Here is a 27,333-nt window from a genome sequence, read left to right as displayed (position 1 = left end):
TTAGTGTGTTAGTCTAAATTAACTTGATTATATATGACATTATTATGATACTATCAGACAGAGTATTGGGGTCTCATAGGACTAATGAAAATAATGTGATTATCTGGTATGTGACGTCTTCGCCGCCGCGGTGACGTCTTCTAGTCGCTTCCTTCGTCAAGGTGCGAGTTACATATCATAAAAAATCAGTGAGGACTAAATTGACTTTATTCTAACATATTTACAAGAACTACATGTTACTGTTACTGTTACTCTTACAGTGTGTCTCTCTTCTACTAACTTCTTTAACTTAGCTATCTAGTCTAGGAAATGTATATGAACACTTGAGAAGAGGGGTTAGGAAGAATAGTGAAATAGGAGAAGGGTCTTTTGGCCAATCGGATAATTTTAAGAGACGAGGTGGGGGTAGTGAGCCTATGAAATTTTAGAAGTAAATATCTGGAAGGGGGAACAGGCGTGGCGAGAAGTTCGGAGGTCAGATTTCTAAGAAAGTGACCATGACCTAAGACTTGTGTGTACTGACTTACATATGTTAACCATAAAATAGTTTAACTGATGCAAGTCCATTGAGAGATGACAGCATGTACCTTCCTTAGTGTCAGCCCTTGCTATTGATATAGGATACTAAGGGCTTGAAGGGGCTGTTAAAATGGTCTCAAGGGCCTTATGGAAACGTAGTTGTTTTTATTGAATTTCTTTTGTTAGGAAATGTGAACACATGGAACCATATGTCTAAAGTGACTGAACCTACAGTTGGGCAAGGGGCAATTGTTTAAATATATAATACTGGTTCCTTAACTTGCGCGATGGACGATATGGTGAAAACCATGTTTCTTCGCATGGTGTCAGAAGAGACGGTTGCTTCTCCCTTAGAGGCTGGTCAGCATATCCTCGACTATAGCGTGATGGTAGGGGCAGGCCAGGTCCTATCTTGCATGCCACGATAGATCTTCAGCTGGCATCGCAGTGGCGGCGTTTTCGGGGTCTTCCGGTTTCCGCGGTAAGGGGGCCCCGACCCCGATTTTATAAATTCAAAATAATTGTAAAAATCGGATTACTTATTTCCGACAACCCCAGTGTGCCGCGGTATCCACTTTGAGTACTACTACAAAATATTAACACTAGAAATTACCTTTAGGAAGTAGTAAAAATGCCCGAAGATTGAACAAGAGCAGTAACATGTCCTATACACAAGAAAGAAGACAAGATGATATGTGATAATTAAAGTGGCATTGCTCTACTGAGCACAACCTATAAAATACCGGCAGTGCTTCTACATATTTCATTGAAAATATTATAGGAGAATATCAGGGAGGGTTCCAGCCCAGTAGATCTTGCTGACCAGATATTCTCCGTGAGGCAGGCAATGGAAAACTGCTATTCGTGGACATCAATCAAGTATATGACAGTGTGGACAGAATAGGACTTCAGAAATTATGGTAAAGGTATGCATACCGAAAAAACTAGTCAGGCTGGTAACAATGGCACTAATGAACACTACCTGCCGGGTTAAGCTTGAAAATTCGCTGTACCAGGAATTTTCTGTGGAGAATGGCTTGAGACAGGGGGATCCTCTGACTCCTGTTCTTTTTAATATAGCCCTGGAAGTAGCAATTCGTTCAATTAGAACAAATCCAGGAGGGAACATTTATAATCAACTTTCTCAACATTTAGTATATGCAGATGATTTAATCATTGCCGCAAGAACCCGAGCAGCATTACCAGAAATGCGAAAAAGCTGAATTTGAATTAGGCCTCAAGGCTGATGAAGATGAGATAGGATAGACCTAGATGAAAAGCTCAAGAAATGATAAGGAAGAGAACAGCAAAGTGACGTTCAGAGACCACAGTTTCAGTTCTTTAAACAAGTTTTTCTTTAAACCTGGGAAGCCTGACTACAAAATACAGAGCGAAATAGTGGCCAGGGGAGCAGGAGGAAAAAGAAGTTATTTCTCACTGCAAAAAGTATTGAATGAAATAAATAAAGCTAAAGGAGAAACAGGGTCCTTGACATGAAAAGGGGACAGAATGCTCAACTCCTGGGAGTGAAAGGTATTGAAAAATAGATGGGAGGAGTCCTGGAGTATGAAATTTGGAGAAGAAGAAGGAATGAGGAGATAATGGAACTGCTCGGGAACCCAACATCGTGGTTTTAGTGAAAAAAACAAGAATGGATAGGACACGTTAAGAGGATGTCCAATGAAAGGATACCCAAAAAGGCGCTTTATGGCAAATCAGATGAAAAACGGAAAAGACGATGTCTCTGGATCAGATGGCTTGACGATGTGGAGGATGATTTGAAGCTTTTATATATATTACTGAACTTACGAGACCTGCACGGAAGGAAAAAAGATCCAGAGGAAGGCCTCGTATCTCCAGTGTGAGGGAGGAATTCAGAAAGTGTCGAATGGATTGGAGTAGGAGAAGAGAGCTAGTTCAACTCACACGGTACAGCGGTAGAAGAGGGAAAATGGTTATGATGATGATGATGATGAATATGGTGATATATTACTGTTTTATTTTATTTTATATTTATGAACTGTATTTTAATACATGAAAGTAGTTATATCCTTGTTGATAATTGTTCAGATTTTTTTAAAAATATTTAATTGAATAGTACTTTTGTGCGAAAATAGGATACATTTTTATGTTTACATATTGTTATTCTATTTAAATTTTTTATTATTTATATTTTAAATTATTTTTTGTTCCTTATTTAAAAACAATTTTGATCCTTTTTTTCTCTCAACTTTTATTCTTTAAAATTTTTCCAACGTTTCGGCCCTTTTAAATCTAAGAAAAAAATTTTTAGAAAAGTTATATGTGACAAAGGCAATTAGCCTGCAATTTTAAGAATTTGAAAAAGAAATGACATCAATATTGAAATAGTATCCTTGAGAATAGCCTGAGGGCCGAAACGTTGGAAAAATTTTAAAGAATGAAAAAAGTTGAGAGAAAAAAAAGGATCAAAATTATTTTTAAACTAAACCACTCTCTAACAAGCATATATAAAATAATTAATCTAATTATTTTTTGTTTTTCAAAGGGGAAAAAAGGGAAGATGTATTGGAATAAGGGAGAATAGTATAATTATTACGTCTCCTGTTCATTTTTAATCTAATAGTATATATTATTTCTTTTTTTATACACTAATTATTTTACATTTTATTTTAATTTCTTTTTGTTCATTTTTATTTATTTTTTCACTTATATTTAAATAATTTTTAACCCGACCTTAGTTTACTTCTTTGTATCTTATTATCTTACATCGTCAACATATTTCTAGTTGTTTTGTATCTTTTTTAGCCCTGACGAAGCCCTTAAAAGAGGGACGATACGTCGGCAAATAAATTAAAACTTTGTTAAGTATTTTTTGTTCCCTTTCACCGCAGTTCTACCATTTCCTTCATATTTCGAAAAAAATATGGTCAATCATTAATATATATAATATTATTATGTATTTTAAATTTACTGTATTAGGCCTATAAATTATAACAATTAAAAAAAAAATGTATGCTGTGTATTTATCACCCCATACAGTTGAGTAGCACAATTCTGTTTTAATAAAGTTTTTCCCTATATACTTATATAGATAAGAAATAATTAATATTATTATTTCTGATTAATCCAGCACATATTGTCCTAGGAAAATTTAAGGGTTGTTATATATTAAGATCTGTTCGTTTTTAGAATAAAACAAAATAATAATTTTTTAATGCCTTGAATAAACTTTATCGAGTAATATAATTGTCATCATTATTCACGACTTCTTAGCAATTCCTATGTTCCAATTAAAAAAAAAATTGAACATCTGCTTGTATGGTATCTTCTACGTTTTTAAATTATGCTCTGTAAACATTTAATAAGTAGAAACAAGTGATAACCCTAGCAACTTTTTATCCGGAAAAAAAATCCTAAAAAAAAAATTTGTATTATACGTGTCAATGAGTCTTAATAATTTTCATTGTAAATATTCCAAAATTAAACGTCTAACATTATAGGAAAACAATTTACACTAAATAAAATAAAAGATAATGGATGGAAATTAGACAACAAATATTTTCTAATTAGTTCTAAAATGTATTCATTTAAGCACAACTAGTACCATTAGTTCAACATGTTAATTTGAAAAAGTAGTATTAAATGGAGAAATATTTTCATCTTTAATATGATTGAGTCTGTTAATAGGTCTGCTAAATGGAAAATGACGTCACGAAACAGATGTACTCCACTCCATTTTGTCTGTTGTCGTTTTTATAGGTTAGTTGCTTGTAGTTCGTGTTTGGTTTGTACTGTTTTTGTTTCGAACGTTTTTTAAAATCTAACTAAGTCTTTATAAAAAAAATAAATAAATAAAGTAATGGGAAAAAACTAGGAGAGGAAGCAAGGAACAAGTGAGGAGGAGAAAAGATGGCTAGGCAATGCTGCTAAAGGTTTTATTTTCTCGTTAAGATAACAAGATTACAAAACAAGTTACTCAAAAATCCGCGAGCGGCTCCTCTGTATTTAACACATGGACTTAAAATTAGGCTGCTAAATGTATAAAAAAATAAATTAATAAATAAATTAAGTAATTTTCTTTTTTCAAAGATTATTTTGCTTTTTGATTTTTTTCTTTCTGGGAGTAGAGAGTAGCTTCAAACTCTTTATTTTTTGTTAATTTTACATTAAAAACATTTTTTAACCTAGACGTTTCAGGTAATTTCTCTTCAAGAATAATTGTTAGATCTTGTGTTTTTTTTTTCTTTTTATAATTTGTTTTTACTGGAGAATCAAAATAAATCCTGACAAATCCCCATCAGATCACCTTTACTCTCCGTCGTAAACCTCTGCCCTCCTGTCCTACAGTATCCTTTCTAAATACTCCACTAACGCCTGTTGAACAGATTCGATACTTAGGACTCCATCTTGACAAGAGACTTACTTGGAATCCACACACAAGACTGAAACGACAAGAAACTGCTCGTAGATTCCGATTGCTACAACACTTACTTGACAAACGCTCTAAACTTCCCATTCACTACAAAAAATTAGTATACACTACAATAATCAGACCAATTTGGACATATGGAATTGAGCTCTGGGGCTCCACCAAACCATCAAATTCTTCCCGCATCCAATTCTTACTATCCAAAATCCTACGTAAAATCCTTGATGCTCCTTATTACGTTACAAATAAATTCATTCACAAAGACCTTAACATCCTATTCGTTGCAGATTTGACCCAAAACAGATATGCGTCTTTTCATTCCAAGCTTCTTAACCATCGTAACCCATTAATTCTTAATCTTTCATCCTTAACAATCCCTGATAATCCTCCGAGGCGTCTGAAAAGAAGATGGCCACGGGACCTTCTAATTTAAATTAATGTTTGAAGTACCACCAATGGGTGGTTCCTACCCAAGATTTTCAAGTGTATATGAAACATACAACATATTTACCTATTGTATTATTTTGTACAGTTGTAAATTACATTAAATAAATATAAAAAAAAATTGTTTTTTACTTCTATATCTTTAATGGTAACTTTTAAAATTTCTCCTACAAAATTTCAAATTGGAATGTCATCTTTTACATTATTAAAATAATTTATTATTATTTATGTACTGTCCTTTTTCTACTTAATCATGAATTGGTATAAAAATGAGTGTGAATCAGAGTTGGGCAACTATGAAACTAGTAGCTAAAATTGTCATGGATACGATATTTATTTATCAATGGTTCATTCATGAATATGGGTCGTATCCATAGCAACTTTAGCTAGTAGTTTCAACTATAGCTAATTTTTGCACAATTCTGAATGTATGATTTCAAAAGTACAAAAGAAGATCAAGTTTCGATTAGAAATTTTATGAAAAAATTTTAAAAGTGACCTTACCAACTAGTTTAAAGATAAAGAGGCAAAAAATCAATTATGAAAGGAAAAAAACACAAGATACCTAAAGAGGAATAGAGAGTTCGAAACGTCGAGGTGAAAAATATGTTATTAATGTAAAATTAATAAAAAAAAAAAAAGAAAATATAAAAACAAAAAAGAGGAGTTTGAAGATTGCTTACTGACCCAAAAGAAAAAAATCAGAAAATATCGATAAATAAATGTTGATCAAAGATGAGAATGCAACTGTGGCACCTCATCAACTGGAAAATCTTTATGATTTTTGGTATGTTACTTCATTAAGAACATGAGCTTTACGAACAATTAAGATTTTTAAAACATCAACATACTGTATATTGAATAGTGACAAATCTGACAAAAATTTTTTGGTTTCATTTTGAAATGAACGTGTTTCAAAGGCATTAGTGTAAACAGGGATTTATTTGTTTGTAGACTTCCCTAGCTTGTAGGGTTATAATCTATAGAAGACGTCAAATACAAAATAAAATATTTTATTTTGTCAGATATGCTCCTATTGACTATGTTGATTTTTAAAAATGTTAAATGTTCGTGAAAACATTGTAGATTTTTTCATAGTTAACGAAGTGATTTAAACTTTAAGGACAGGTAAATATGAACTGAATGACAGAACGTTCCAAAAATATATCAACACGTACATTATATTGGATCAAATAAAAACTTAAATAGTACAATTTCATATACATGTATAATTTTAATTTGTTCAACGAGTTTTGAAAATGGTATATTTTTTTATAAGGTAAGAGAATCTTTTTTTTATTTTGATGAAGTACGTTTTGATCAGTAACTGAATTTATTTTCGAACAAAGAGACGTCTTTTACCTTTGAAATGTAACTGTGATCCAAGATGACAAAGGCTTTGAAGGCTACTGCCGCATAAATCGATACCTACCTCATCTTTTAAATATTAACTGTTGTAATAGGGCATTCATGATCGATAAAATTGAGGGCTGTTGACACCTCTATATAACTCGATTTGAAATTTTAATTATTTGCTAAAGTGATTTTTTTCATTCTTCTTTTTTTTTTTTTTTTTGATAAACCATGTAATAATATTTCATAGGATATTAGCCGCAGATGTAGCTGTAGCAAATGGTAATTTGAGGTAATTAAACATTATAGTAATAAATTAGTTACAAATAAGACAAGTGGGGAGAGAGGGGTAGAAGAATCCCAAAAGACCCTCATTTTGAAAATGTTAACAAATTTGGAAAAGTATTGTTCAATTGTTAACTAAGTTGTCACTTTTTTAGCCTAATTTTTACTTTCACTCACCTATATATGGAATACATAGTAAGGTATTGTTATCGTGAAAAATTTCAAATTCCAGTTTTCAACGACAATACATATATTGAGGTCCTCTGCGTCCAAAAAACTTAGTTTCTCAAAATTATCTATTAGAACGAAAAATACCGAAACATGACCGACGTTTTGTCCTGATTTTCAGGCTTCGTCAGAGCTATAAAATAAAAAAAAATATTTATTTATTTATTTTTTATAATTTATTTATTGGTATTTACAACTGTATAAAAATATATACAACAAGTAAATTTGTTGTAGCTGACATAGTGACATAATACAAACTTGTGGCAAATCTACGCATTGATATAACTCCAATAACATTTCTAGAGAAGATTTAGAGGCTATCTTCTTTTTAGACGCCTAGGAGGATTATTAGGTAGTGAAGGAAAAGCCAGGTTAGAAACAATTGGATTTGGGTGGTTGGGAAGATTGGAAAATAGTATACCCATTTACTATTTGAGTTTTTTTTACCGCAACCAGACCATATTCCATTCATCTATACACACGGTCAATCAATAATCTTCCAATACTTATATACATGTGTTAGAACACTCAGTTATCGTGGGGGATTTTGTAAAAGTATATGAAAGGGCAATCCTTAATCGAGCAATATTTAACAAGCGCCTGAAATTGGAAAACGGCATTAGAACGATGTCTGTGTGATGTTTGTAATAGTTCACGTTGTGGCAGATCGTCATGTCGGCTCGTAAGGTTTTGGTGGCTGTATTAGTTACAGTATAGACCAGCAGATAACAGTGTCACTACAACCTTTTCATAACGACCAAGGAGTCTTTTAAAACTATAAAAATAAATCATTATTCCGTTAGTAAATTAATTGAAATAATTGTTTATAATATTAAATAATTAAATAATATTTATTTAAAAATAAAACTTTTCAATCATCCTCTTGCAGGGTACAGAGATAATACAAAACGTTAGCAATAATCAATTCGCAAGTCTGAAACAGGGAACATTTATAAAGCCATTAGTTATTAATAATTAATAAATCTCTCAAGTAGCAATAAATAATTAAGCATATTACGCCTAGCCTAGTCAAAAGTATAAAACAAAAATTACATAGACCAAAGATAGGCACCTCACTTCAACAGCCTATAAAAATACAGAAAGTACATCGTTCTTAAAAAGTTCAACATTTATTATCAATTTGTATCTATTTTTTATCCAAGTTACCTCTTTTTAAAATTAATATAACTGTGCCAAATTTTATCTTGTAAAACCTATTTGAGAAGCAAAATCAGTAACATGTCAGTGTCTAAATTAGTAGTAAAAAATTAATGCTTTTAACAAAAATATACAATTAGTAAATGTGATATGAGGGGGCAGCTGTAGCACCGTGGCAACGAACCAGTCTACCAACTCAAAGGCGGTCAGATCGAGTCCCGGTCCCACCCGGGCTTTTTTCAAGCATAAAATAATACGATCTCACTCACAACCTCCCCCCGGGCATTTATGAGGCTCGTTAGCCAATGGATGGCACTCACAAAAAATAGGCGTTGGATTGACGAACCCTCCTTAAGAAAAAACCACGTCATGAAACGCGCGATGCATTTCCTAATCACATCGCGCGAGGACTTAGACCTCCAAATAACAATATTAATAATAAATGTGATATGAGTTATAATACAATGTATGATACAGTCTTGTGGAAATTTAACCCATTGGTGGAACTCGAATACCATTTCTAGAGTCATGGGTCTCAATGCCATCTTTCTTTCAGGTGGATTATCAGGAATTGAAGAGAAGGCAAGGTCAGAAATAAGTGGGTTTGGGTGGTTGGAGAGTTTATCATAGGTCAATTAATATCTGTTTTTGGCCAAATCGGCAAAACATGGAACATTGAGGTGATGTTATTTGTGACAAAGTAAAACTTATTAATGATTGAATAGTGGATGAATTCGATGATTTAATGAAGCCCCAAAGCTCCACTTCGTAAGCCCCTATCGGCTTATTATAGTTATGTAAATGAGTCTTTTGTTATTAATTAGAAGTTTAAATGACTTGTACAGTAATGATTATAATAGTCGGAATCGAGAGAGGTTTACTGACATTTCAGTCTGAAATGAAGATTCCAAGCTAGTCGTTTGTCCGAATGTATGAGATAATATATATTTTAAATGTCATACATCTGGTTGTACTGCATGTGGTTTTGAAACTAGAGTATTTACCGAGGAAAGTGAAAAAGTATTAAATGCATGAGAAAGAAAATTACTCAGAATCCATGGACCTGATAGGGAGAATGACAACTGGAGGATTGGAAAGAAACGAGTTTGAAATGTTTGGAGGCCTGAATCTCATTCTGTGTGAGAAAACTCAAATTTAGGTTGCTTGGGAATATGGGGAGGATGGCTGTGGGTAAGACCCACAAGTGAAACGTTTGGAAGTTAATCCTGGTGGAGAAAGAAAAAAGAGCGTCTACGCTTAAGATTAAAACGATAACATGGATAAATTACGTGGAATGAAGCAGATAGGATGGAATATACTCGTCAAATACTGGGAAAAGTGGAGTAGGATTGTGTAGAAAAGCCAAGACCCTTGTATGGTCTTAGGTTCCTTCTACGGAAGGCTTTCTGGACGTTATACTCTGAGGTGATTCTGGGCCTACTTTTAGGCCGCATACCTTCTACAGGGTATGCGCCCTTATAGGCTTTTCTGGCAAGGTAGTGGTAGAATGCATTCTAAGTAGATGGGCAGACCACCTTAGTTGGGAATCCTCTATACTATAGTATAGTAGAGTATTATACATAATACTTTATGAATGGCGTTCACCCCGAGACTGGTCCTTATTGTAGTATTTCTTATCCCGTCCCGTCAGGTTCTGCCTTAAATCTTCCTCATACAGCGCATTTCCATCGTCTGGATTTGTCCTTTACGTTTTGTTGTTATTGTCCAGGACACAGAGAAATATGTGAGGAGTTGTACAAATTTAGAGTTGTATACCATAAGTCACAATTTATTTGTATCACTCAAAAGTTTTTAAATTAAAAAAAAAAAGAATCACTTAGTATTACCTGGAAGATACAAATAAGGATGGCAATAACACTGAAGGAAGTAATAGAGGTGAGGATAGGCTCTAAGAGAATCCCTATACACCCTGAAGTGTAAACTCCCTGAAGGAACAAACTCAAATCTTTTTGATGGCTCATACTCTCTTGCTGTAAGAAGTCGTGGAGGCAGGGGATATCGTAGTAAGGTGAACAACAGCTGGAAGGAAGAGTTGGTTTCTTTAATCGGCCATCCACTGTCATGAATCTGGAGGAAAATAAGAGCTAGTTATAATAAATTCTCTGTATTTACTTATTATAGTGTAAAATATTATTATTATTACTACTTCAATTTCACCACAACTGTCGTCTTTCACTAGCTCATGGGATAAGTAAACATCCAACAGTGTTGATAGGAGCATGACCACGAATCGTAGTAATAAAACATATGGTGGACAGGATTATACGAATGAATTAAACGCTTGAATCCATCGCTTAAATCTAAAAGTATAGCCAAAATAAAGAATATGTTAGCATTAACAAATTAAGTTACCTCGTTATTTGATCTTTTAATGCACTGAGTATCTAAATCAAAAAGTATTTTTGTTAAAAATTCAAAAATCTTCTGTCATTGTAGTCCATCCCCTAATATTTAGAAACTCTTATTCTCCTTTAATAATGAACCGTTTCAATAATCTGTATTCTCTAATTACAGGAATGAAAAATGTTAGAAGGATGATATTGTTAAATGTCGTACAGAGCTAGGATTCGGTATATCAGAAAGATCAATTGCTAACATTAGCCCCATTAGAAAGGGGGTAGCCCCCTTAGGTTTTTTAAGGAATAGGACAGGGCAAGAGGAGAGAACCAGTGTTTGGACCTGGAGAGATCAAGTGGAGAGGAACCAGTCATCAGACCTTGTGGTTAAAGAATGTGAAAGGATAGTAAATGATAATAATGATTCCACTATGATGATAGAATAAAATATAGAGAGAGACGCCCCAAAGGGATTAGTAGATTATATAATACAGGTTCGCCTCCCAATGGGCCTTGTGCTTCTAAAAGTATATTTGTTTTTTATTAGCTAAGGATATCTCTGTTAGTTACTTTTATACATGTACAAAGTATTGATATTTACATGTCATAAAATAAGATGGCTTCTCCCTTGAAGGTGTTAAGATCTGAAGAGTACCTTCAGGGGGAAGAAAGCAAGCAAATACATTGGTTCCAGGAATTGTTGCAAGGCCTCACAAGCTAATTACCTTTGCTGTTACAACATGTCAAGGAAATAGTTTCGAGAATAAACTTTGAGCCTAAAATATGTTTTGAAAATCTGTAAAGTGGAGAAATTCAAAACCGTAGGGTAGAATTCTTCTCACTTGCGGATATAAGGAATGGTTACCCAGCAGTGTCCTACAGAACAAGATTTAGTTCAAATCAAAGAAGCTTGGTAAAGATATAACAAGACAAGTAGGACGGGCCATACCAAGAGAAAAATTGACAATTGTACGAGATTGACTTCTAAATACACTGCTTTAAAAAGAGAAAGAAAAGACCCAAAATGCAAACGCAGGCTAGTGCGCTGAGAAAAATATAGCTGTGGTATCATTAAATTGAAATTAGAAAATTTGAGGAAATAAGGAAACAATTCTCTCCCTTTCAGGATTGTCTAGTTTCCCTTCAAATAGAATCTAATATCCCTAATTAAGGATATTAGAATTCCCCGATTGGGAAAATCAGTACATTAATACATTTTTGAAATATTATTATTATTACAAAAGATGAAATGATTTATGTTTACTTATGAATAAAGACGTATGTTATTATTATTATTAATTACTCTGTGGTAAAGGCCGTAGGTTTTAATGCACTGATTGGAATCCATCTTGTTTTAAACCAGTCTTCATGGTCTGACACACCGCAGCATCTGAGGTCCTGGTGCATTCTGTCAAACCTCATCTTCCAGTCTCTATCCAGGAGGTATTGAGACATTCCTCTTTCAAAAGTTTTGACTACTTCAATTGCTCCCAGAGATCTAACTGCTCAATAAACATATTTTGATGTTTCCTCTAATGTTTAAGATAAAACATTAAATGCATGTGCCATTTAGATCTACGAGCGTACCTCTGTAGAGAAAAACAGATGCAATGATTGTTATAATAATAAGAACTAAGGCAATCAAAGACCAAACTATTTGCGCTCTCTTTATTGCAAATCTGAAATTTGAACAAACCATTTTAAGTGAACTGTTATGTTATTCAATAAATTGGAAAATATATAATTAACTAAATAAAGTTTTTATGGTATCAAGAAAATGAATCTCTATATAAAATACCTTAGTACTTCGATACTACATCTATAGGAAGATGATGTATCGAAGTACTATTATGATTAAGATCTGCAAAAAAGTACAAATTTTATCTACTCATCAATTAATTTTAATGGGTGATTACAATTTTACAAACTAATGCAACAATATCTTACAATATAAGATTATAAGGATAAGATTCTTTAAGCGTAATAATAAAGATTTACGAACAGATTGTAACTGTAAATACAATTACTGGTCACTCGGATGCCAATGACAGATATAAATGTGACGAATAAGCCATAAAAGATTTGTGCCTTGAGGATATTTAAGAACAATAGGTCCAATCCTTGTAAGTGTTGAGTGACAGTACTGAGTGGCTTAGCTGCAAGTACAATCAGTGCTACTCCCAGAAAACCCTCACAGGTGCACAGAGCTGCAAGAAGTAGGAATATCTTCCGCCTTCCTCCCATACCTAGGTAATAAATGCATTTAATTATTAGTTCACAATGTATCTTGAAATCCTGCTGATATGTTTTATTTTATTTATAATAATAATGGTAAAAGATAAATAGTGTTATATTAGTGATAAGGTATTATTTTAGATTTAATATAAATAAATTAAACATCAGCACTATAGCGAATAAAATAAGGTAAGACTGCGGAACAATTAAGGTATATAAGGTTCGGTCCGTTGGACAAGAGGATTGGATGTGAAAATCCATATTCAAACCACTTTTAGGGTTTGCGACTTTAAATCCTCGTAAAATGGATACTACATTCTGTGAGGCATTCTCTTACGGTCGTGTAGAGGTTTGCATTCACATTAGGTCCGAGGAGGAACGATTGCTACTCTCTGTAAGGTATTCATTCGCCTAAAGACGATAGAATAGAAAGTTCTATTAAGTATTCGCTAGAGATCCTTGTGAATTGAGGGGTATTCGCTCATGGAAACGCTCTGAAAGGTAAAGGATAGAGGAGATGTCTAGAGGAGGCAGAGTTAAATAATAACACGAACATTACCATTAAGAATGGTAGAATAGTCTGATCCACTTACTAATCCTACTCAGTGGTGAGAGGCACAGCCACTAAGAATCTGATTTAAAGAGGATGATATAATTCTCGATTTTGGTCTTTATTTATTCAAATAATTTATTTACATATTCATGAAATGAGAAATTAAAAATATTTACAATGGAATAAAAAAATTAACATTGAAAAATTAAGAAAAGTAAAAGAACAGGATATATAGTAATCCATGTTCCCGACAGGTGAAAACGCATCGGGTAACGGTATCATATAATTTAGCTCGGAATAGTGTGGATTCGATTATTATCTGGGTTAAACAATATTTATAATAATTAATTATGATATTCCTATTCTGTTTAGGGTATTGATACAGTTTCATTAGTCATTTCACAATCATCAACATGGACTAATTCTGCAGAGCAGTAATAGCATATCATCGTACTTAGGCTGGAATAACATGTGGCTTAAAAGTAACTCCTCAAAACATTTTCTTAGTAAGTTCTGAATTTTGAAGCATTTATTATATGTTGGTTCTTAAAGTTAATAATTTATAATAAATGTATCAAACATCAAGATTCGCTCAGAACTTTATTTTAGATAAAAAATGTGCTGTGGAGGTTTTGGAATTAAGGCCCCGATATGTTATTTAATTCTATTAAATAAAGTAATTACAGTAAGTTCACAGCTATTAGATCAAAGTAAAATACTTTCTCACCCACGTGTGGGAAATTAATTAGTTTTTTCAGTTTCAATTTCATTTTAAACCGAACGCGTGTTTTTTGCTTGTGATTATTTCTTGGTTACACACAAACTGTCATTATGATAATTGCTTGATATAATACGTTGTCCTTTTAACGTAACAAGTTTAATCATAGACTGAATTCAGATATGAGACATATGTTAAAATTTCATTTTAAGATTTACACATCATCAAAGGATTACGCGCAGATTGCTGTGTATTTTTTTAATCTATATTTTTACTAATAAACGCGGAAGTCGTTAATGTAATATATAATGACTAATTATTGGGATAAATTGAACTATGATTTCCAGATCAATTTATGTATTCAATTTTCTCGATTTATTAAAAATGTTAAAAAGGTTTGTAGTAAGTTAAAAATTTAATAAATACTGTAACATTTGCAAGTTTAATAAATGATATATAATTCGTTCATTAATTAATTAAAGAATTTCTATAATGGTGATATCAAAATTGCATTATAAATAATAATGTTACTTTAACTTATGCTACAAATTTTCCTATCTCTTTGTGTTTTGATCTCCCGCCATAAAACTGGCTCGTAATGTGAACTGTTGTTTTGTTTACTTAGTTAATTTTATGCCAGTATTATGGTTATTATGGATAAGCCTGTTAATATAACTCAAATCGTTGAACAACAAAGACTTGGTTATAGTAAATATCTTCTTTAATTATATACATAATTTGAAATTTTTGCCAATTCTGTTTTATTTATTCTTCCTGTTTATGTCTAGTTGTGCCAAAACAAGTTGACATTGCTTACAACAAGTTGAAATGTACAGTAAAAGATGTGGATTTTTTTAATGGACCCTGTGGAGAGTCCTTTTGTCCAGTATTTGTCTGCAAATTTTGTCATGTTAAGAATTTTGAACATATTGTGGCTGCTGCTAATGAAGATGGAAAAATAACGATTTGCAATACCAAAACATCTAAAAATGACAAAGTGCTCACAAGTAAGCAGAGAACAAATACTTTTTTAGTTTAGGATAATCAATATTATGTAGTTATTAAACTCAAATATATTTTCTTTTGTCTGTGATAAACCATGACCTTTTCCATCAATTATAATTTACACCTGTGGTTTGTAGGTTTTCAAGCTCATGACAATGCTATTTTTGATATTGCTTGGACCAATTACGATACTCAACTCATTAGTGCTTCAGGCGATCACTCTTCTACTTTGTGGCAGGTGACTGAAGGAACGGTCCAATCACTCCTTCAGTTTCATGGCCATCAACACAGTGTGAAAGTAGTGACTTGTCGACCTGATGATCGTTGTAAGTAATTATTCACATTTTATACTGTTGAAGTCGTGTTTTCTGTTAAAAATTATTTACAGTAATATTTGTAATATTTTGTGGAGAAAGTTATAATGATTGATTCTTGCATAAGGTAAAGCCTCTAGCACTCCTTTATTGAAGTATGAAAAGTATCTATCTACTATCGGTTGCTAGATGAGATTTAGTCCCTCTAAAATTTGTTTTGTTTTTTTAAATAATGTTTACATGTTTCGTTTCATTGTTATTTCTGGAACTCTTATATTTCTTTCAAGCCTTCATATAGTGTCTAGTGGGGTTTGCTTTTCTTTACACATAACTTCAATTCAGTAACATCTTTCTTTAGCTGTTAAATTTGTTCGCATTATATGACTAGTTTTTTAAATATTTGTGTCTTGTAAAATATTGATGATTGAACATATGTGAATTTGAAGGTAATGGTTTGGGTTGCGGACTAGAAAAACAAGAAATGGTTTCAACTATTTATAAATAACCAATATTTCTATGCACATTGCCGGTCTTTATCAGGGATTCTGTGATTGGTGGAAGTGCTAGTACAAGAGCCCAAAAGGAGGAAAAAGTCAGTCATTTCACCATAATTTTAATGAAAACTATGTATAGTTACTAGCCGAGGTAAGTCTGCCGAGTATAGTTACAGGGAAATAAAAAATGGCGGCTGTTACAAAACATTAAAAAAAAATATTTTTTTATTCGAAGCTCTGTATCATTAAAACTACCTACTACACTAGAAAAACTAGTAAAATATCATTTAAAATAGAATAAATTTATTAAAATATGAGCCCTAACAGAGCTGTTTACATTTAATAGTTCCCGAGATAAAGTGTTTTTAAAAGCAACATTTCATAAAAAATGTACTGAAAAATCAGTTAGTGAATTTATTGTGCGAAATCAATATCTCAGTAACCATGAGATGTACAGATGTCTATTAGCACTAGTTTAAAGCCTGATAAAGTAATTTATGACATATATCTTTATATGAGTAGTAGTTTTCATGATATTCGATAAAATAAATTGATTTCTAGTTGTTCTATAAAAAACCACTAGCCCTATAAAGGTGAACGTTATAAAAAACTTTATAGTACATTAAACTATCTTTAATTTGATTGCTAGTTTCTTAGAGTATAGTTTCTTATGAATTAAAAATTTTATCTGAACAACTACAAATCAATATTTTATGAGTTTATTTTGGAAAATATCATAAAGAATTTTCTTAGATAAACATTATAGTACATTAAATGGTGCTAATAGACTTCTGTATGTATTATGGTTCCTGAAGTAATGATTTCTCTCAATAAATTCACCAACTACTGATTTTTGAGTTAATATTTCAAGAAATGTTGCTTTTAAAAAAATGTGTCTCTGAAATTATTTAACGTAAACAGCTCTACTTGGGCCCAGATTTTATTACATTTACTCTACTTTTAATGATATTCTTTTAGGTTTTCTAATGTTGTTGGTGGTTTCAAAGATATGGAGCTCAAATGAAAAATTATATTTTTTAAACATTTTATATTCCCTGTAAATATATTTGGCAGATCCATCAATTTCGACTTGTAATTATGCATAGTTTTCATTAAAGTTAACAAAATTTAAGGTGATGAAACAACTGACTTTTTTTCCCACCGGACTCTTGTACTATGCAAATTGAAAGAAATGTAAATTTCCTTTGTTCATTCATCCTATTCATTTTCACCGCTTACAATATCCTGATGAGGACCTAAAATATAGATCAAAAGGTTGGCCTATAATAAATAGTTGTAACTAGTTTGATTGTTTTTCTTGATTGTAACCTGGACCGTCTTCTATTTTTTCTTATTAGTGTAAATTTAATTTTTTTATACCGTTTGAGTCTTGTGAAAAAAATTTGCTACTCCATTAAAAATGTAATGAAGAAATTCAGACACTTTAGGGTTATTTCGCTAAAGATATTCAGCCTATTTATGTATATTTTTCATTTCCAGAATTCTATGAACTGTTTTATCAAAAAATAAAATTATAAATAAAAAGTATTCAAAATGTGTTTTGGATGTATTAATATATAGTTACAAATAATTAATATTTTTATTTTATACAAAAGCAGTAATTATATGTATTGCAGTTTTATTTTCAGTAGAAATATTTTTAATTTAATAATAATGATAATTTTATTTTTACTCGGAAATAATTTAATTATAACAAAAATCTTATGTTATTGATCTATCTTTTATTTATTAGATTGGATTGACTTTGTACTATTACTAGGTTTATTCAAAAATAAAAATTAAATTACATTTGACTACAAAATTTGTTTTACATAGAAATAAAAATCTATCACTACTATGTTAAATTTTTATGTCTATTTTCTTGTTCATTAGTGTAAATTTAATCTTTTTGCACCTTTTGAGTCTCATGAATAAAAATTGTTGAACTCCATTAAAAATATAATGAAGAAATTCTGTCACTTTTAGTTTATTGCGCTTAAGATATCTGGCCGTATTATATTTTTGTTTTTACTGTTTAAATCTCATTTTCATATGAAAATTATTCTATGAACTGTATTAAGGGACATGACGACCGTGCGGGTTGGGGCACAGGTACCAGTGCGCTCGGATCGGAACGTTGTGGGTTCAATTCCCATCTGGGGCAGTTAAACATTCATTTTTTGGCGGTCCCGAAGAATGAATCTTGACACTCCCACCTTGGTTAGTATGTGGCGACAAATCAGGTACCCGTTAGGGGTTGGCAAAAAGGACGGACAGGCCCACTTGCCGGACTTGTTCCCCCCACCAAATACCAGTACCAGTGAACTGTATTATCACAAAATAAAATTTTAGGTAAAAAGTATTGAAAATGTGTTTTGGATGTATTAATAAATTGACAGAATAATTTTTTTAATAGTATATTATCGATCTAGCTTTTCTCTATTTATATTCAATTAGATCGCCTATGTGTAAAATGAATCGATTTAGTTAATTCAAAGAGAATCTATTGAATTAATTTTAAAATAAATCCATTTGTTATATTAACCTTCAGTATATCCAAATTTTATTATTACTAGACTTACTAAAAACGAAACTATCAACATCTTGATATATGAACCATGTATTTATTCTTAGGGGACATATGTCTCAGAATAAAATTATTTTGTCATTTCTCTTCATTTCAAAAGCTATGAATAATTTCTCATCCCTATCTTTTCATTAATTTAATTATCTATAATTTAAGAAAATGTATAGATATTATAATTATTGAATAATTTTAAATGCTGGAAATAAAATAAATTAAGTTGGCCTCAGAACATCACTCTTATCAGCCCTGCAAAGTGGGCCGAAACGTTGGTTAACAAAAAATAGTTTTTTGTTACTTTTTTAAAACCTTTATTGACTGCCACCCGGACTATCTTCTTCCAATATAAATTAATATTTACTTTTTAGTATTTAGAAATTCTAAGCAATTATTTAATCATATTTAATTTATAAATATGCCACTTTTTTTATTCTTAATATTCTTAATAGTGAACTTTTGTAAGTGTGATAAGAAAGTATCTTGTCATCGTCTTTAATTTTTTTTTTTAATTGGTCTTAAATATTATATTAATTGATTTTTTAATGCTTAGATACATTTGCCACTGGTGCACGTGATGGAGCCCTATTGGTTTGGGATACTCGTGTACCAGACCTAGTTAATGAAGTGAAACCAGATGTATCTATTAATTTTGCTCATGAAGGTAATTATTATTGGATTATTCTATTTATGTATAATTTTTCAAAAAGCTTATATTATTTTTAAACTATATTTTCTAGCTCCAGGGTTTCTTAAACATAGAAAGCTCGGATCGCAGACTAATAGCATAACTGGTTTAGTTTATCAAGACGATTATACGCTCATTTCTAGCTCAGCTGGTAACGGGTATGTAGTATTAAATATATTAGATAAAAATGTACCATTAAATTAACAGTAACCCTCAATGAATGTTATAATTGTATCAGCACTAGTTATAATTTTTTAACCTTTTGGAATGGAATATTATTGGAAGATACTTATAGGTTAGATTCAAAACTGATTATTAGATTTCTTTTTTTATTTTAACTGTTATAAAATAGTGTCCCTAAAATAAGGGAATAAGGATGGAATCAGTGTTAACTGAGATGGAGGCTCAAAATGGTGAGAAATTCTTGTAAATTTCTCAATCCACTATGCAGTCAGCAGAAAATAATAAAAATTGCAGATTTTTTTTTCAAGATCATGCTTAACCACCAGATGTTTCTCCAATTAAGAGTATCCATTTTATTGAGCCTTCCAGAAGGGCTCCAGAACCCAAAGGGTTGACTCAGCTACAGTAACAATATAAATAATTATCTACCACAGCCGTATTCGAACCCGAGTCCTTTGAGTTTGTAGCACATTGCCTTATCAATAGCTATCCCTTCCCAAAAATATAACGTATAAAAATCTATAATTATCTAAATAAAATCCATAATATAAGTAATAAAGCCAGATTTTGTACCCACTTTATGAAGTCCACGCTGAGTGGACCTCAGATGACTCCTGAACCCATTGTGCTGACTCAAGGCTACAGTGAAACAAAATAATTATCTATCACAGCCGAATTCGAACCCGAGTCCTTAAGAGTTTGTAGCACAGTGCCTTACCAATGAACTACCCACTCCCAACAATACAACGTATAAAAATATGGTATGATACGAGCATCACAAAAGTTACACTTACTACCCTAGTTGAAATTAATCCTCATTTGTTTCAGAACAGATATTTCGATATTATTCACTGTGGCAATATTTTCCTATAATTTTTTTCTAAATGAGTTGGCAGATTGACTGACTTCAAATTTCAACAGTTTTTATAAAAGTCTTTTAATAATATTTTTCTTTTTGAAAAATAAATATTTAAATGTTACTGATCACCGAACACAATGATCCTAGTATATTATAAAAATGTTCATATCTAATCATCAATATTTTTTGTTGTCACCTTTAGGTATGTGGTGAACAAAAACTGCTTATGGTTTTAAAAGATCTTCATCCAATATAATCACTATCATTGTAGAGATGGGGAAAAAATTAGCTATAGTTGAAAGTAATAGCTAAAATCGCCATGGATACGACCTTTATTCATGAATGAACCATTGATAAATAAATATCGTATCCATGACAATTTTAGCTATTAGTTTCAACTATAGCTAATTTTTGTCCAACTCTGATCATTGTCTCCTGAGAAAGGTTAAGGGCTATTTGATTACTTTTATGGGTAATCTGGTGCTGTGTGTTTATCACAAAATTTTCACTTTCCACTCTACTTTAGTTTAAAATTAATCCTCGCTCGTTTCAGTACTGATATTTCTATATTATTCGCTATTGCATTACTTTCTCATACTAATTTTCCTAATGAGACTTTCAGTTCACATTTTGACTGATTCCAATGCCAACAATTTTTACATAAATACTTTTAATAATATTTCTTATTGAAAATTTTTAACATTTTTCTTTCATAAATATATTGCAGAAATATAACAATTACATTTATAATCTTAAAATTCTTTCTTGAGACTGGCAATTTTTTAATAATTAATTCAAAACACTATCCAAATTATAGTCTCAAAACTTTTATTTCTTTTACACGTCCAACGTTTCGGCCATCTTCAGGGACAATATACTCAATTCACTATGAAACATATAATTTAACCATTCCAAAAACTTCATATAGGCTATTCTGCCCAGGTCAAAACATTTATATCTAATAAGTCAAATATCCATTAAAAACCACAGTCAAAATTATTTCTCTTTAAACACTATTAATACACTTTAATTACAACCTTATAAAAGGTTACAATAAAAGTGTATTAATAGTGTTTAAAGAGAAATAATTTTGACTGTGGTTTTTAATGGATATTTGACTTATTAGATATAAATGTTTTGACCTGGGCAGAATAGCCTGTATGAAGTTTTTGGAATGGTTAAATTATATGTTTCATAGTGAATTGAGTATATTGTCCCTGAAGATGGCCGAAACATTGGACATGTAAAAGAAATAAAAGTTTTGAGACTATAATTTGGATAGTGTTTTGAATTAATTATTATAACAATTACAGTTAGCTAAAATTTATATTCTGCTCTTAACCATTCATTCAATCCTTGAGAATCAATATTGAAAATAATTTATCGAGTTGGTCATCCTATCAAGTGAAAGGCTGAAATATAGCTTTAGTGGTAGTATTAAAAAAACTATTGTGACATGAGAACAATTATCAGACAGGAGTTAGGGAAAAATGCACTGTGCATTCATCCACAGTTAGAACAGACCTTTTATTTATAAATTTTTTTGTCATTCTCCATTATCTTCTACAACTTTCTATGCTAGATATTATTTTTCTAAAATCATTGGCTTTCTATGAAGTTTAATACCATATAATATATTATGCATGTATTATATAAAAATAATATGATTATTTTTTCTAGAAATGTGTTTTTCAGGAAAAAAATCTTTTTCCATTCAACTCTTTAAGTTAATTATCAAATCCTTTCATAGCTTATATTAATCTATTTTTTATTACTATTAAAAATGTGAGATGGTTACTTATTTTATGAATAGAAAATTAAAGTTACTTTCAAGGTAATGTTTTTTAAAATTCTATCATACTATTTATCGACGGTAAGACCTATCGAATATTAAAGACTACTTAATTGTCAATAGATTTACCGAGTTTAGTCAATATCATCATCACGAAATAAAAGTTAACCCACCCTGGCCGGAATGGATATGGCTCCACTGCCCTTACAAGGTTGCTTAGGTGATGCCTTAACACACTCACTCACAATGGCCTTTCAAACCCTAAGATCATACTATGAAGGAATTCTATTTTATAAGGCTGAGTAGATTATGTGTACATGTACACAAATGTAGTAACCACCACACGCTTCATCATAATCAATGGATCTCCATATTAATTCACTTTAAATACCTATCTAGGAGTACATTTCTCAATATAAGTTCATATGGACCTCTTGTCTTAATGACTGTAACAATTACTGTATAAAAAACTTTTCAGCTTGTTTGTTTTTGTTAATAGGTGTAAAATTTAACCATCAAACTAGTTTTGAATTAAGGAATTTGTAAGAGATATCAATTATTCAGAAGAAAAATTAACTATTTTAAAAATTATTATTAACATAGATTAAAGATATGTGCATAAATTTGCTCGTACAGATATACCTTATATAGGTAAGAATTGGTATTGAAGACCAATCAAATTAAAAATTATATTGAGGTGTAGATAGTTGACCGTAGATTAATGCTTGAAGAAGTTTGTCGGGGGGTGTGGTCAGCAAAGAACAACATAAATAAACAAAACCATATTTATTTATTTTATGCCGACGTTTCGACCTGAGTTTCAGGTCTTCATCAGGGGTTGTGTCGTAGAGGAGGGAAAGATTAGTGCTGCCAAAGTACTAATCTTTCCCTCCTCTACGACACAACCCCTGATGAAGACCTGAAACTCAGGTCGAAACGTCGGCATAAAATAAATAAATATGGTTTTGTTTATTTATGTTGTTCTTTGCTGACCGCACTCCCCGACAAACTTCTTCAAGAAAAAATTAAAAATTAGCTGTATAATTTTTTTTTCTAAAACAAGTTCCTTTGAAGGTTGTAACCTAAGATCTTCAAAGCAAATTGAAACAAAATCCATAACATTTGAAAATAATTTATTTCAAATCATAAAAGCAGTCTTTGAAATGATATCAATTATTAATTTTAATAAATAAAATTAACTTGAAATGTCTATAAAATATAAATCATTCCATTATAAACACAAATACCTTCAAAAGTGAGATGTACATATATATATTTCTATATAACATTCCAATATAACTGAATATTTAGCAAATTTACATTTACAATTTATAATTACAATTCAATGGCAGATGTCCATTATATTCAACCTTAAATTAATATGAACAATTTTTAAAAGAATCCTTCATTTATCCCATGTCCTCCATTCCATTCCCTCCGGAGGTTTGATGGTAACTCTTCCCTTCGAAACAGCATCCCAGTTGGTGTTGAGTTCTGTTCCACCAGATTCCAAGAAAGATTTATTCATGGCTTTCTTGACTTCATCGGTTCCCTCATTGTATATTTTTTGAAACAGAGCATTCAGTACTGCTTCTCCTTCCATTTTATCATCTTCCAATTGTGAAACAAATTTGTCCCAGTTGCGTTCTGTTTTTTTAGGCAATGGTTTTTCAGTCTTTTCCAGCGAAGACCAATGCAGACCACTCTTCTTAGGAAGTCTCATTTCTATTTTAGTGGACATGACTTTGTACTTACATTGATCAGGGATTATGTCTTGCAGCAGGTAGATTGTTTTTTCTTGTTCAGTACCATCTTTGAAGGTGATGTATAGATCTATTTCCGAATCTGAAAAATTGACTTTCAACTTGTCCTGGTCGACATTTTTCGCCAAAACGTTAAGAACAACCTGAGTTTCAGTTTGGTACCAATCAAGTTTTAGGCTGGACGAAGTTGAGGCTTTCGCTTCTGATTGTTCAGCCGTGGAAGCACTGTCACATGACGCACTTGACGACATTTTCGACTAGAATTTTCGAATGTCAAAAATTAAGAACAAACAACGCGTTCGTAAAGAACCTCTCAATGAACTCGAAAACAAACTACATACAAAGCAAAACAACTAACACAGGAGCAGGTTATGTTACGTAGTGGTGTTCTGGGCTGTTCTAAAGCTGTCGTCATGGTTATATAGCTAAATTATTTTTAACAGCGACTAGTAAATATTAAAAATAAAACTTAATTAAAATAATTATTATTTAAAAATTAATTTTATAATTTTTCGCAACTAACATCGTATATATTAAGTTTCTGAAGTATTTACCGAAGTGAGCGGGAAATGGCGCCAATTTCAAAAATACCATGTCCGTTGCTTACTTCATAGTAGAGCTAAGTAATTTTCCACTAACTTTGCGAAAAATACAAATAAAAGTTCTCTCTTTTAGGAAAATTATGACTTCTTCCTTTAAATTTAGTTACAAAATCGAAGTATGATCAATAAAAAAAATTAAATAATTGAAAAGTTGCAATTTTTCAAAATAGAACTGTTTACATTGAGACCTGCTCGTGCTATACTGTAGGTGTCCCGAGTGTATTTTTAGATTATGATAAATGTGAGGAAAAGGGGGGGCTGAAAATTGTGCGACTTTTGTGGCTATTAACTGCATATATTTTCTTAAGACCAAATAATTAATTCCCTAGATGGACATATGGTGATAATGTGTTAGTCTAAATTAACTTGATTGTATATGACATTATTATGATACTATCAGACAGAGTATTGGGGTCTCATAGGACTAATGGAATAGGAATAATGTGATTATCTGGTATGTGACGTCTTCTAGCCGCTTTCTGGTGCAGGTTCAGCGTTGGCGAAATGGTGAAAACCATGTATCCTCGCCTGGTGTCTGAAAGACGTCTTTTTCATTCAGAGGCTGGCCAGCGTGGCCTGGACTCTGGCGTGATGGTAGGGGTAGGCCAGGTCCTAGCTTGCATGGTGCTTAGGCTGGGGCGGCGTTGGCGGCAAGAGGGGCATCAGAAAAGAGACCCCTGACCCCTGATGTAGACTTTATATAAATTCAAAATAATTGTAAAAATCGGATTACTTAAATCCGACAAGAACCTTTAATTATATTTCAATTAAGTTTAGTGGAAATGTACTTTGCACTACTGTGAAGGAAGCTATTGGGTTGTGAAATAAGTTCATAACGTTTTTTAATGTTGATTTCAATAAAAACTTCAGATTCTTGTAAATATTTTTAATCAATTATATATTACCCATTTTGATCTATTACACGTTGCCATCTTTCAGGTAATTTTTCAATTAAGAAAAATTTTTCCTCCCAGAACTTCTTAGATTTTTGTCTAGTGAACTCCTCTATGTGAATTTTGTAGTCCTCGAGCGAATTAAAGTGTTTCCTGTTTTTAAGGGAAGCGAATTAAAGAGAGTTTTAAAGGGAACGAAATAAGTGAAAATCTGTTGGGGCAAGGTTTGGTGAATGGGGTGGGTCGGGGATCACATCCCAGCCAACTCCAATAATTTCTAAAAAAAAATCTCTAATGGATGTGCAGTCAAATAAATTATTTTCCATCAAATTGTGAGGAACCTATTATCACTTGGAGGAACATATCCTGCAACCCCCAAATGATTTGAGACACTTGCATGAGATATGTTAAGTGTTTCTTCGATATCTCGTGTCGTAGAGTGAGGGTTGTCTGTGACCAATGCTTGAATATGGTCATCATATGTTGAAGGTGAACAAAATTTCCGGTCCTGAACCGAGCAGACCACTTACGGACGGTGCTTTCTCCTGAGGCATCATCACAATAAACGCAGCAAATTTTGTTAACCGTCTGTGCAGCGGATTTTCCTTTTCGGAAATAAAAAATCATTAAATGAAATTTTTTCTTTTCTATTTTGGGCCAGCAAAATACCACTTAAAGATAAAGAATCTCGGTTGAAACTGATGCATAAAAGCACCTTAACTAAGACTTTTTTTTTGAAGATGTAAACATTATTGACCTAGTAAACATGATTTTATAAACACAGAGTGGATTAAATTGAAATGACATAATTGACAAATATATTATAATCTATATTGTCAATAATTGTGACATATTAAAATTAAGAACAAAGAAATACAATAAGTCAACAAGACCAAGTCTTTTATCATTTTAATTAAATATATTTTAATTTTTTGACTGAACAGATTTAGGTTTAAAATCTAAAGCTGTTCTGTTATAAAGTACAATTGAAAAGTTGTTTTTTCCTATTAGAGAGAACCTTTAATTGTATTTTTCTTAAAGTTACTAGAAATGTACTTAGCACCACTGTAAAGTAAGCCATCGGTATTTTATATTCTTAATTTAAAACAATTTTGATCCTTTTTTCTCCCAACTTTTATTCTTTAAAATTTTTCCAACGTTTCGGCCCTCAGGATCAAAATTGATTTAAATTAAGAATAAACTAAACCACTCTTAAACAAGCATATATAAAATAATTAATCTAATATTTTATATTTTAACATTATTCAAAAATCAAATTACCTTGTTTTTATTTTATCAATAATTTTAAAATGAATAATTTATTTAAATCTTGATATAATCTATTTCATATTAAATTAATTTTATTAAATAATAATATTAGTATTAATTAGTTAGTCGATAGAAGTATAACAAAAATTACAAATAAAAAAATTAATATTAAATGAAATAATTGAAAAATAAAGTATAGTGTATATTGCCAATAATTATAACATGTTACAATTAAGAACATAAAAAAACAAAAAGTCAACTAGACCAAGTATTCAAGTATTTTATCATTTTAATTAACTATATTTTTATTGTCTTACCGAACTGTTTTAGGTATAAAATATAAATCTCTTTAGTCAAAAAATTAATTTAAATGTCGTAATTTTCCTAAAAGAGAGAACCTTAAATTGTATTTTTCTTTAAGTTAGTGGAAATGTACTTTGGATTACCGTGAAGTAAGTCATTGATGTGTTATATTGTTATACAATATTATATATATTTACTGAAATTATTATTGCATGATTTGACAGAAATTAATGACCTGGGCAGAATAGCCTGTATGAAGTTTTTGGAATGGTTAAATTATATGTTTCATAGTGAATTGAGTATATTGTCCCTGAAGATGGCCGAAA

The 27,333-nt window shown here is 31.4% G+C and overlaps 4 protein-coding genes across 4 annotated transcripts in view; 1 reads left to right on the top strand and 3 right to left on the bottom strand.

The window, feature by feature from the left end:
- Positions 1-6,804, bottom strand: part of LOC106679604 (ABC transporter G family member 23) — a 38,887-nt gene extending 32,083 nt beyond the window's left edge. The window contains exon 1 of the mRNA XM_024358261.2: positions 6,737-6,804. The gene's annotated coding sequence lies outside the window, so the exon portion shown is untranslated. The remainder of the gene's footprint in view (positions 1-6,736) is intronic.
- Positions 6,805-8,111: 1,307 nt separating this feature from the next.
- Positions 8,112-14,431, bottom strand: LOC106679437 (CD63 antigen). The gene is made up of 6 exons (XM_014418606.2): positions 14,271-14,431; positions 12,758-13,001; positions 12,343-12,434; positions 12,059-12,257; positions 10,246-10,486; positions 8,112-8,174 (listed from the first exon to the last, which is right to left on the bottom strand). The coding sequence occupies exons 1-6, from the start codon at positions 14,311-14,313 to the stop codon at positions 8,112-8,114; spliced, it is 882 nt and encodes a 293-aa protein (XP_014274092.1). The 5' UTR covers positions 14,314-14,431.
- Positions 14,432-14,818: 387 nt separating this feature from the next.
- Positions 14,819-27,333, top strand: part of l(2)dtl (lethal-(2)-denticleless) — a 26,262-nt gene continuing 13,747 nt past the window's right edge. The window contains exons 1-5 of the mRNA XM_014418789.2: positions 14,819-14,969; positions 15,050-15,268; positions 15,404-15,592; positions 19,209-19,319; positions 19,396-19,501. Coding sequence (XP_014274275.1) covers positions 14,906-14,969; positions 15,050-15,268; positions 15,404-15,592; positions 19,209-19,319; positions 19,396-19,501 — 689 coding nt within the window. The 5' untranslated portion in view covers positions 14,819-14,905. The remainder of the gene's footprint in view (positions 14,970-15,049; positions 15,269-15,403; positions 15,593-19,208; positions 19,320-19,395; positions 19,502-27,333) is intronic.
- Positions 23,434-24,337, bottom strand: Sgt1 (suppressor-of-G2-allele-of-skp1). Its single transcript, XM_014418801.3, has one exon. It carries the CDS (start codon positions 24,189-24,191, stop codon positions 23,583-23,585), a length of 609 nt encoding a protein of 202 aa, XP_014274287.1. The 5' UTR covers positions 24,192-24,337; the 3' UTR covers positions 23,434-23,582.

Source organism: Halyomorpha halys, unplaced genomic scaffold (genome assembly GCF_000696795.3).
Source record: "Halyomorpha halys isolate HHAL.00 unplaced genomic scaffold, Hhal_1.1 Scaffold13.1, whole genome shotgun sequence".
Classification (NCBI taxonomy): domain Eukaryota; kingdom Metazoa; phylum Arthropoda; class Insecta; order Hemiptera; family Pentatomidae; genus Halyomorpha; species Halyomorpha halys.
The sequence above is the reverse complement of the archived record's forward strand: the minus strand, read 5'-3'. Positions and strand labels throughout refer to the sequence as shown.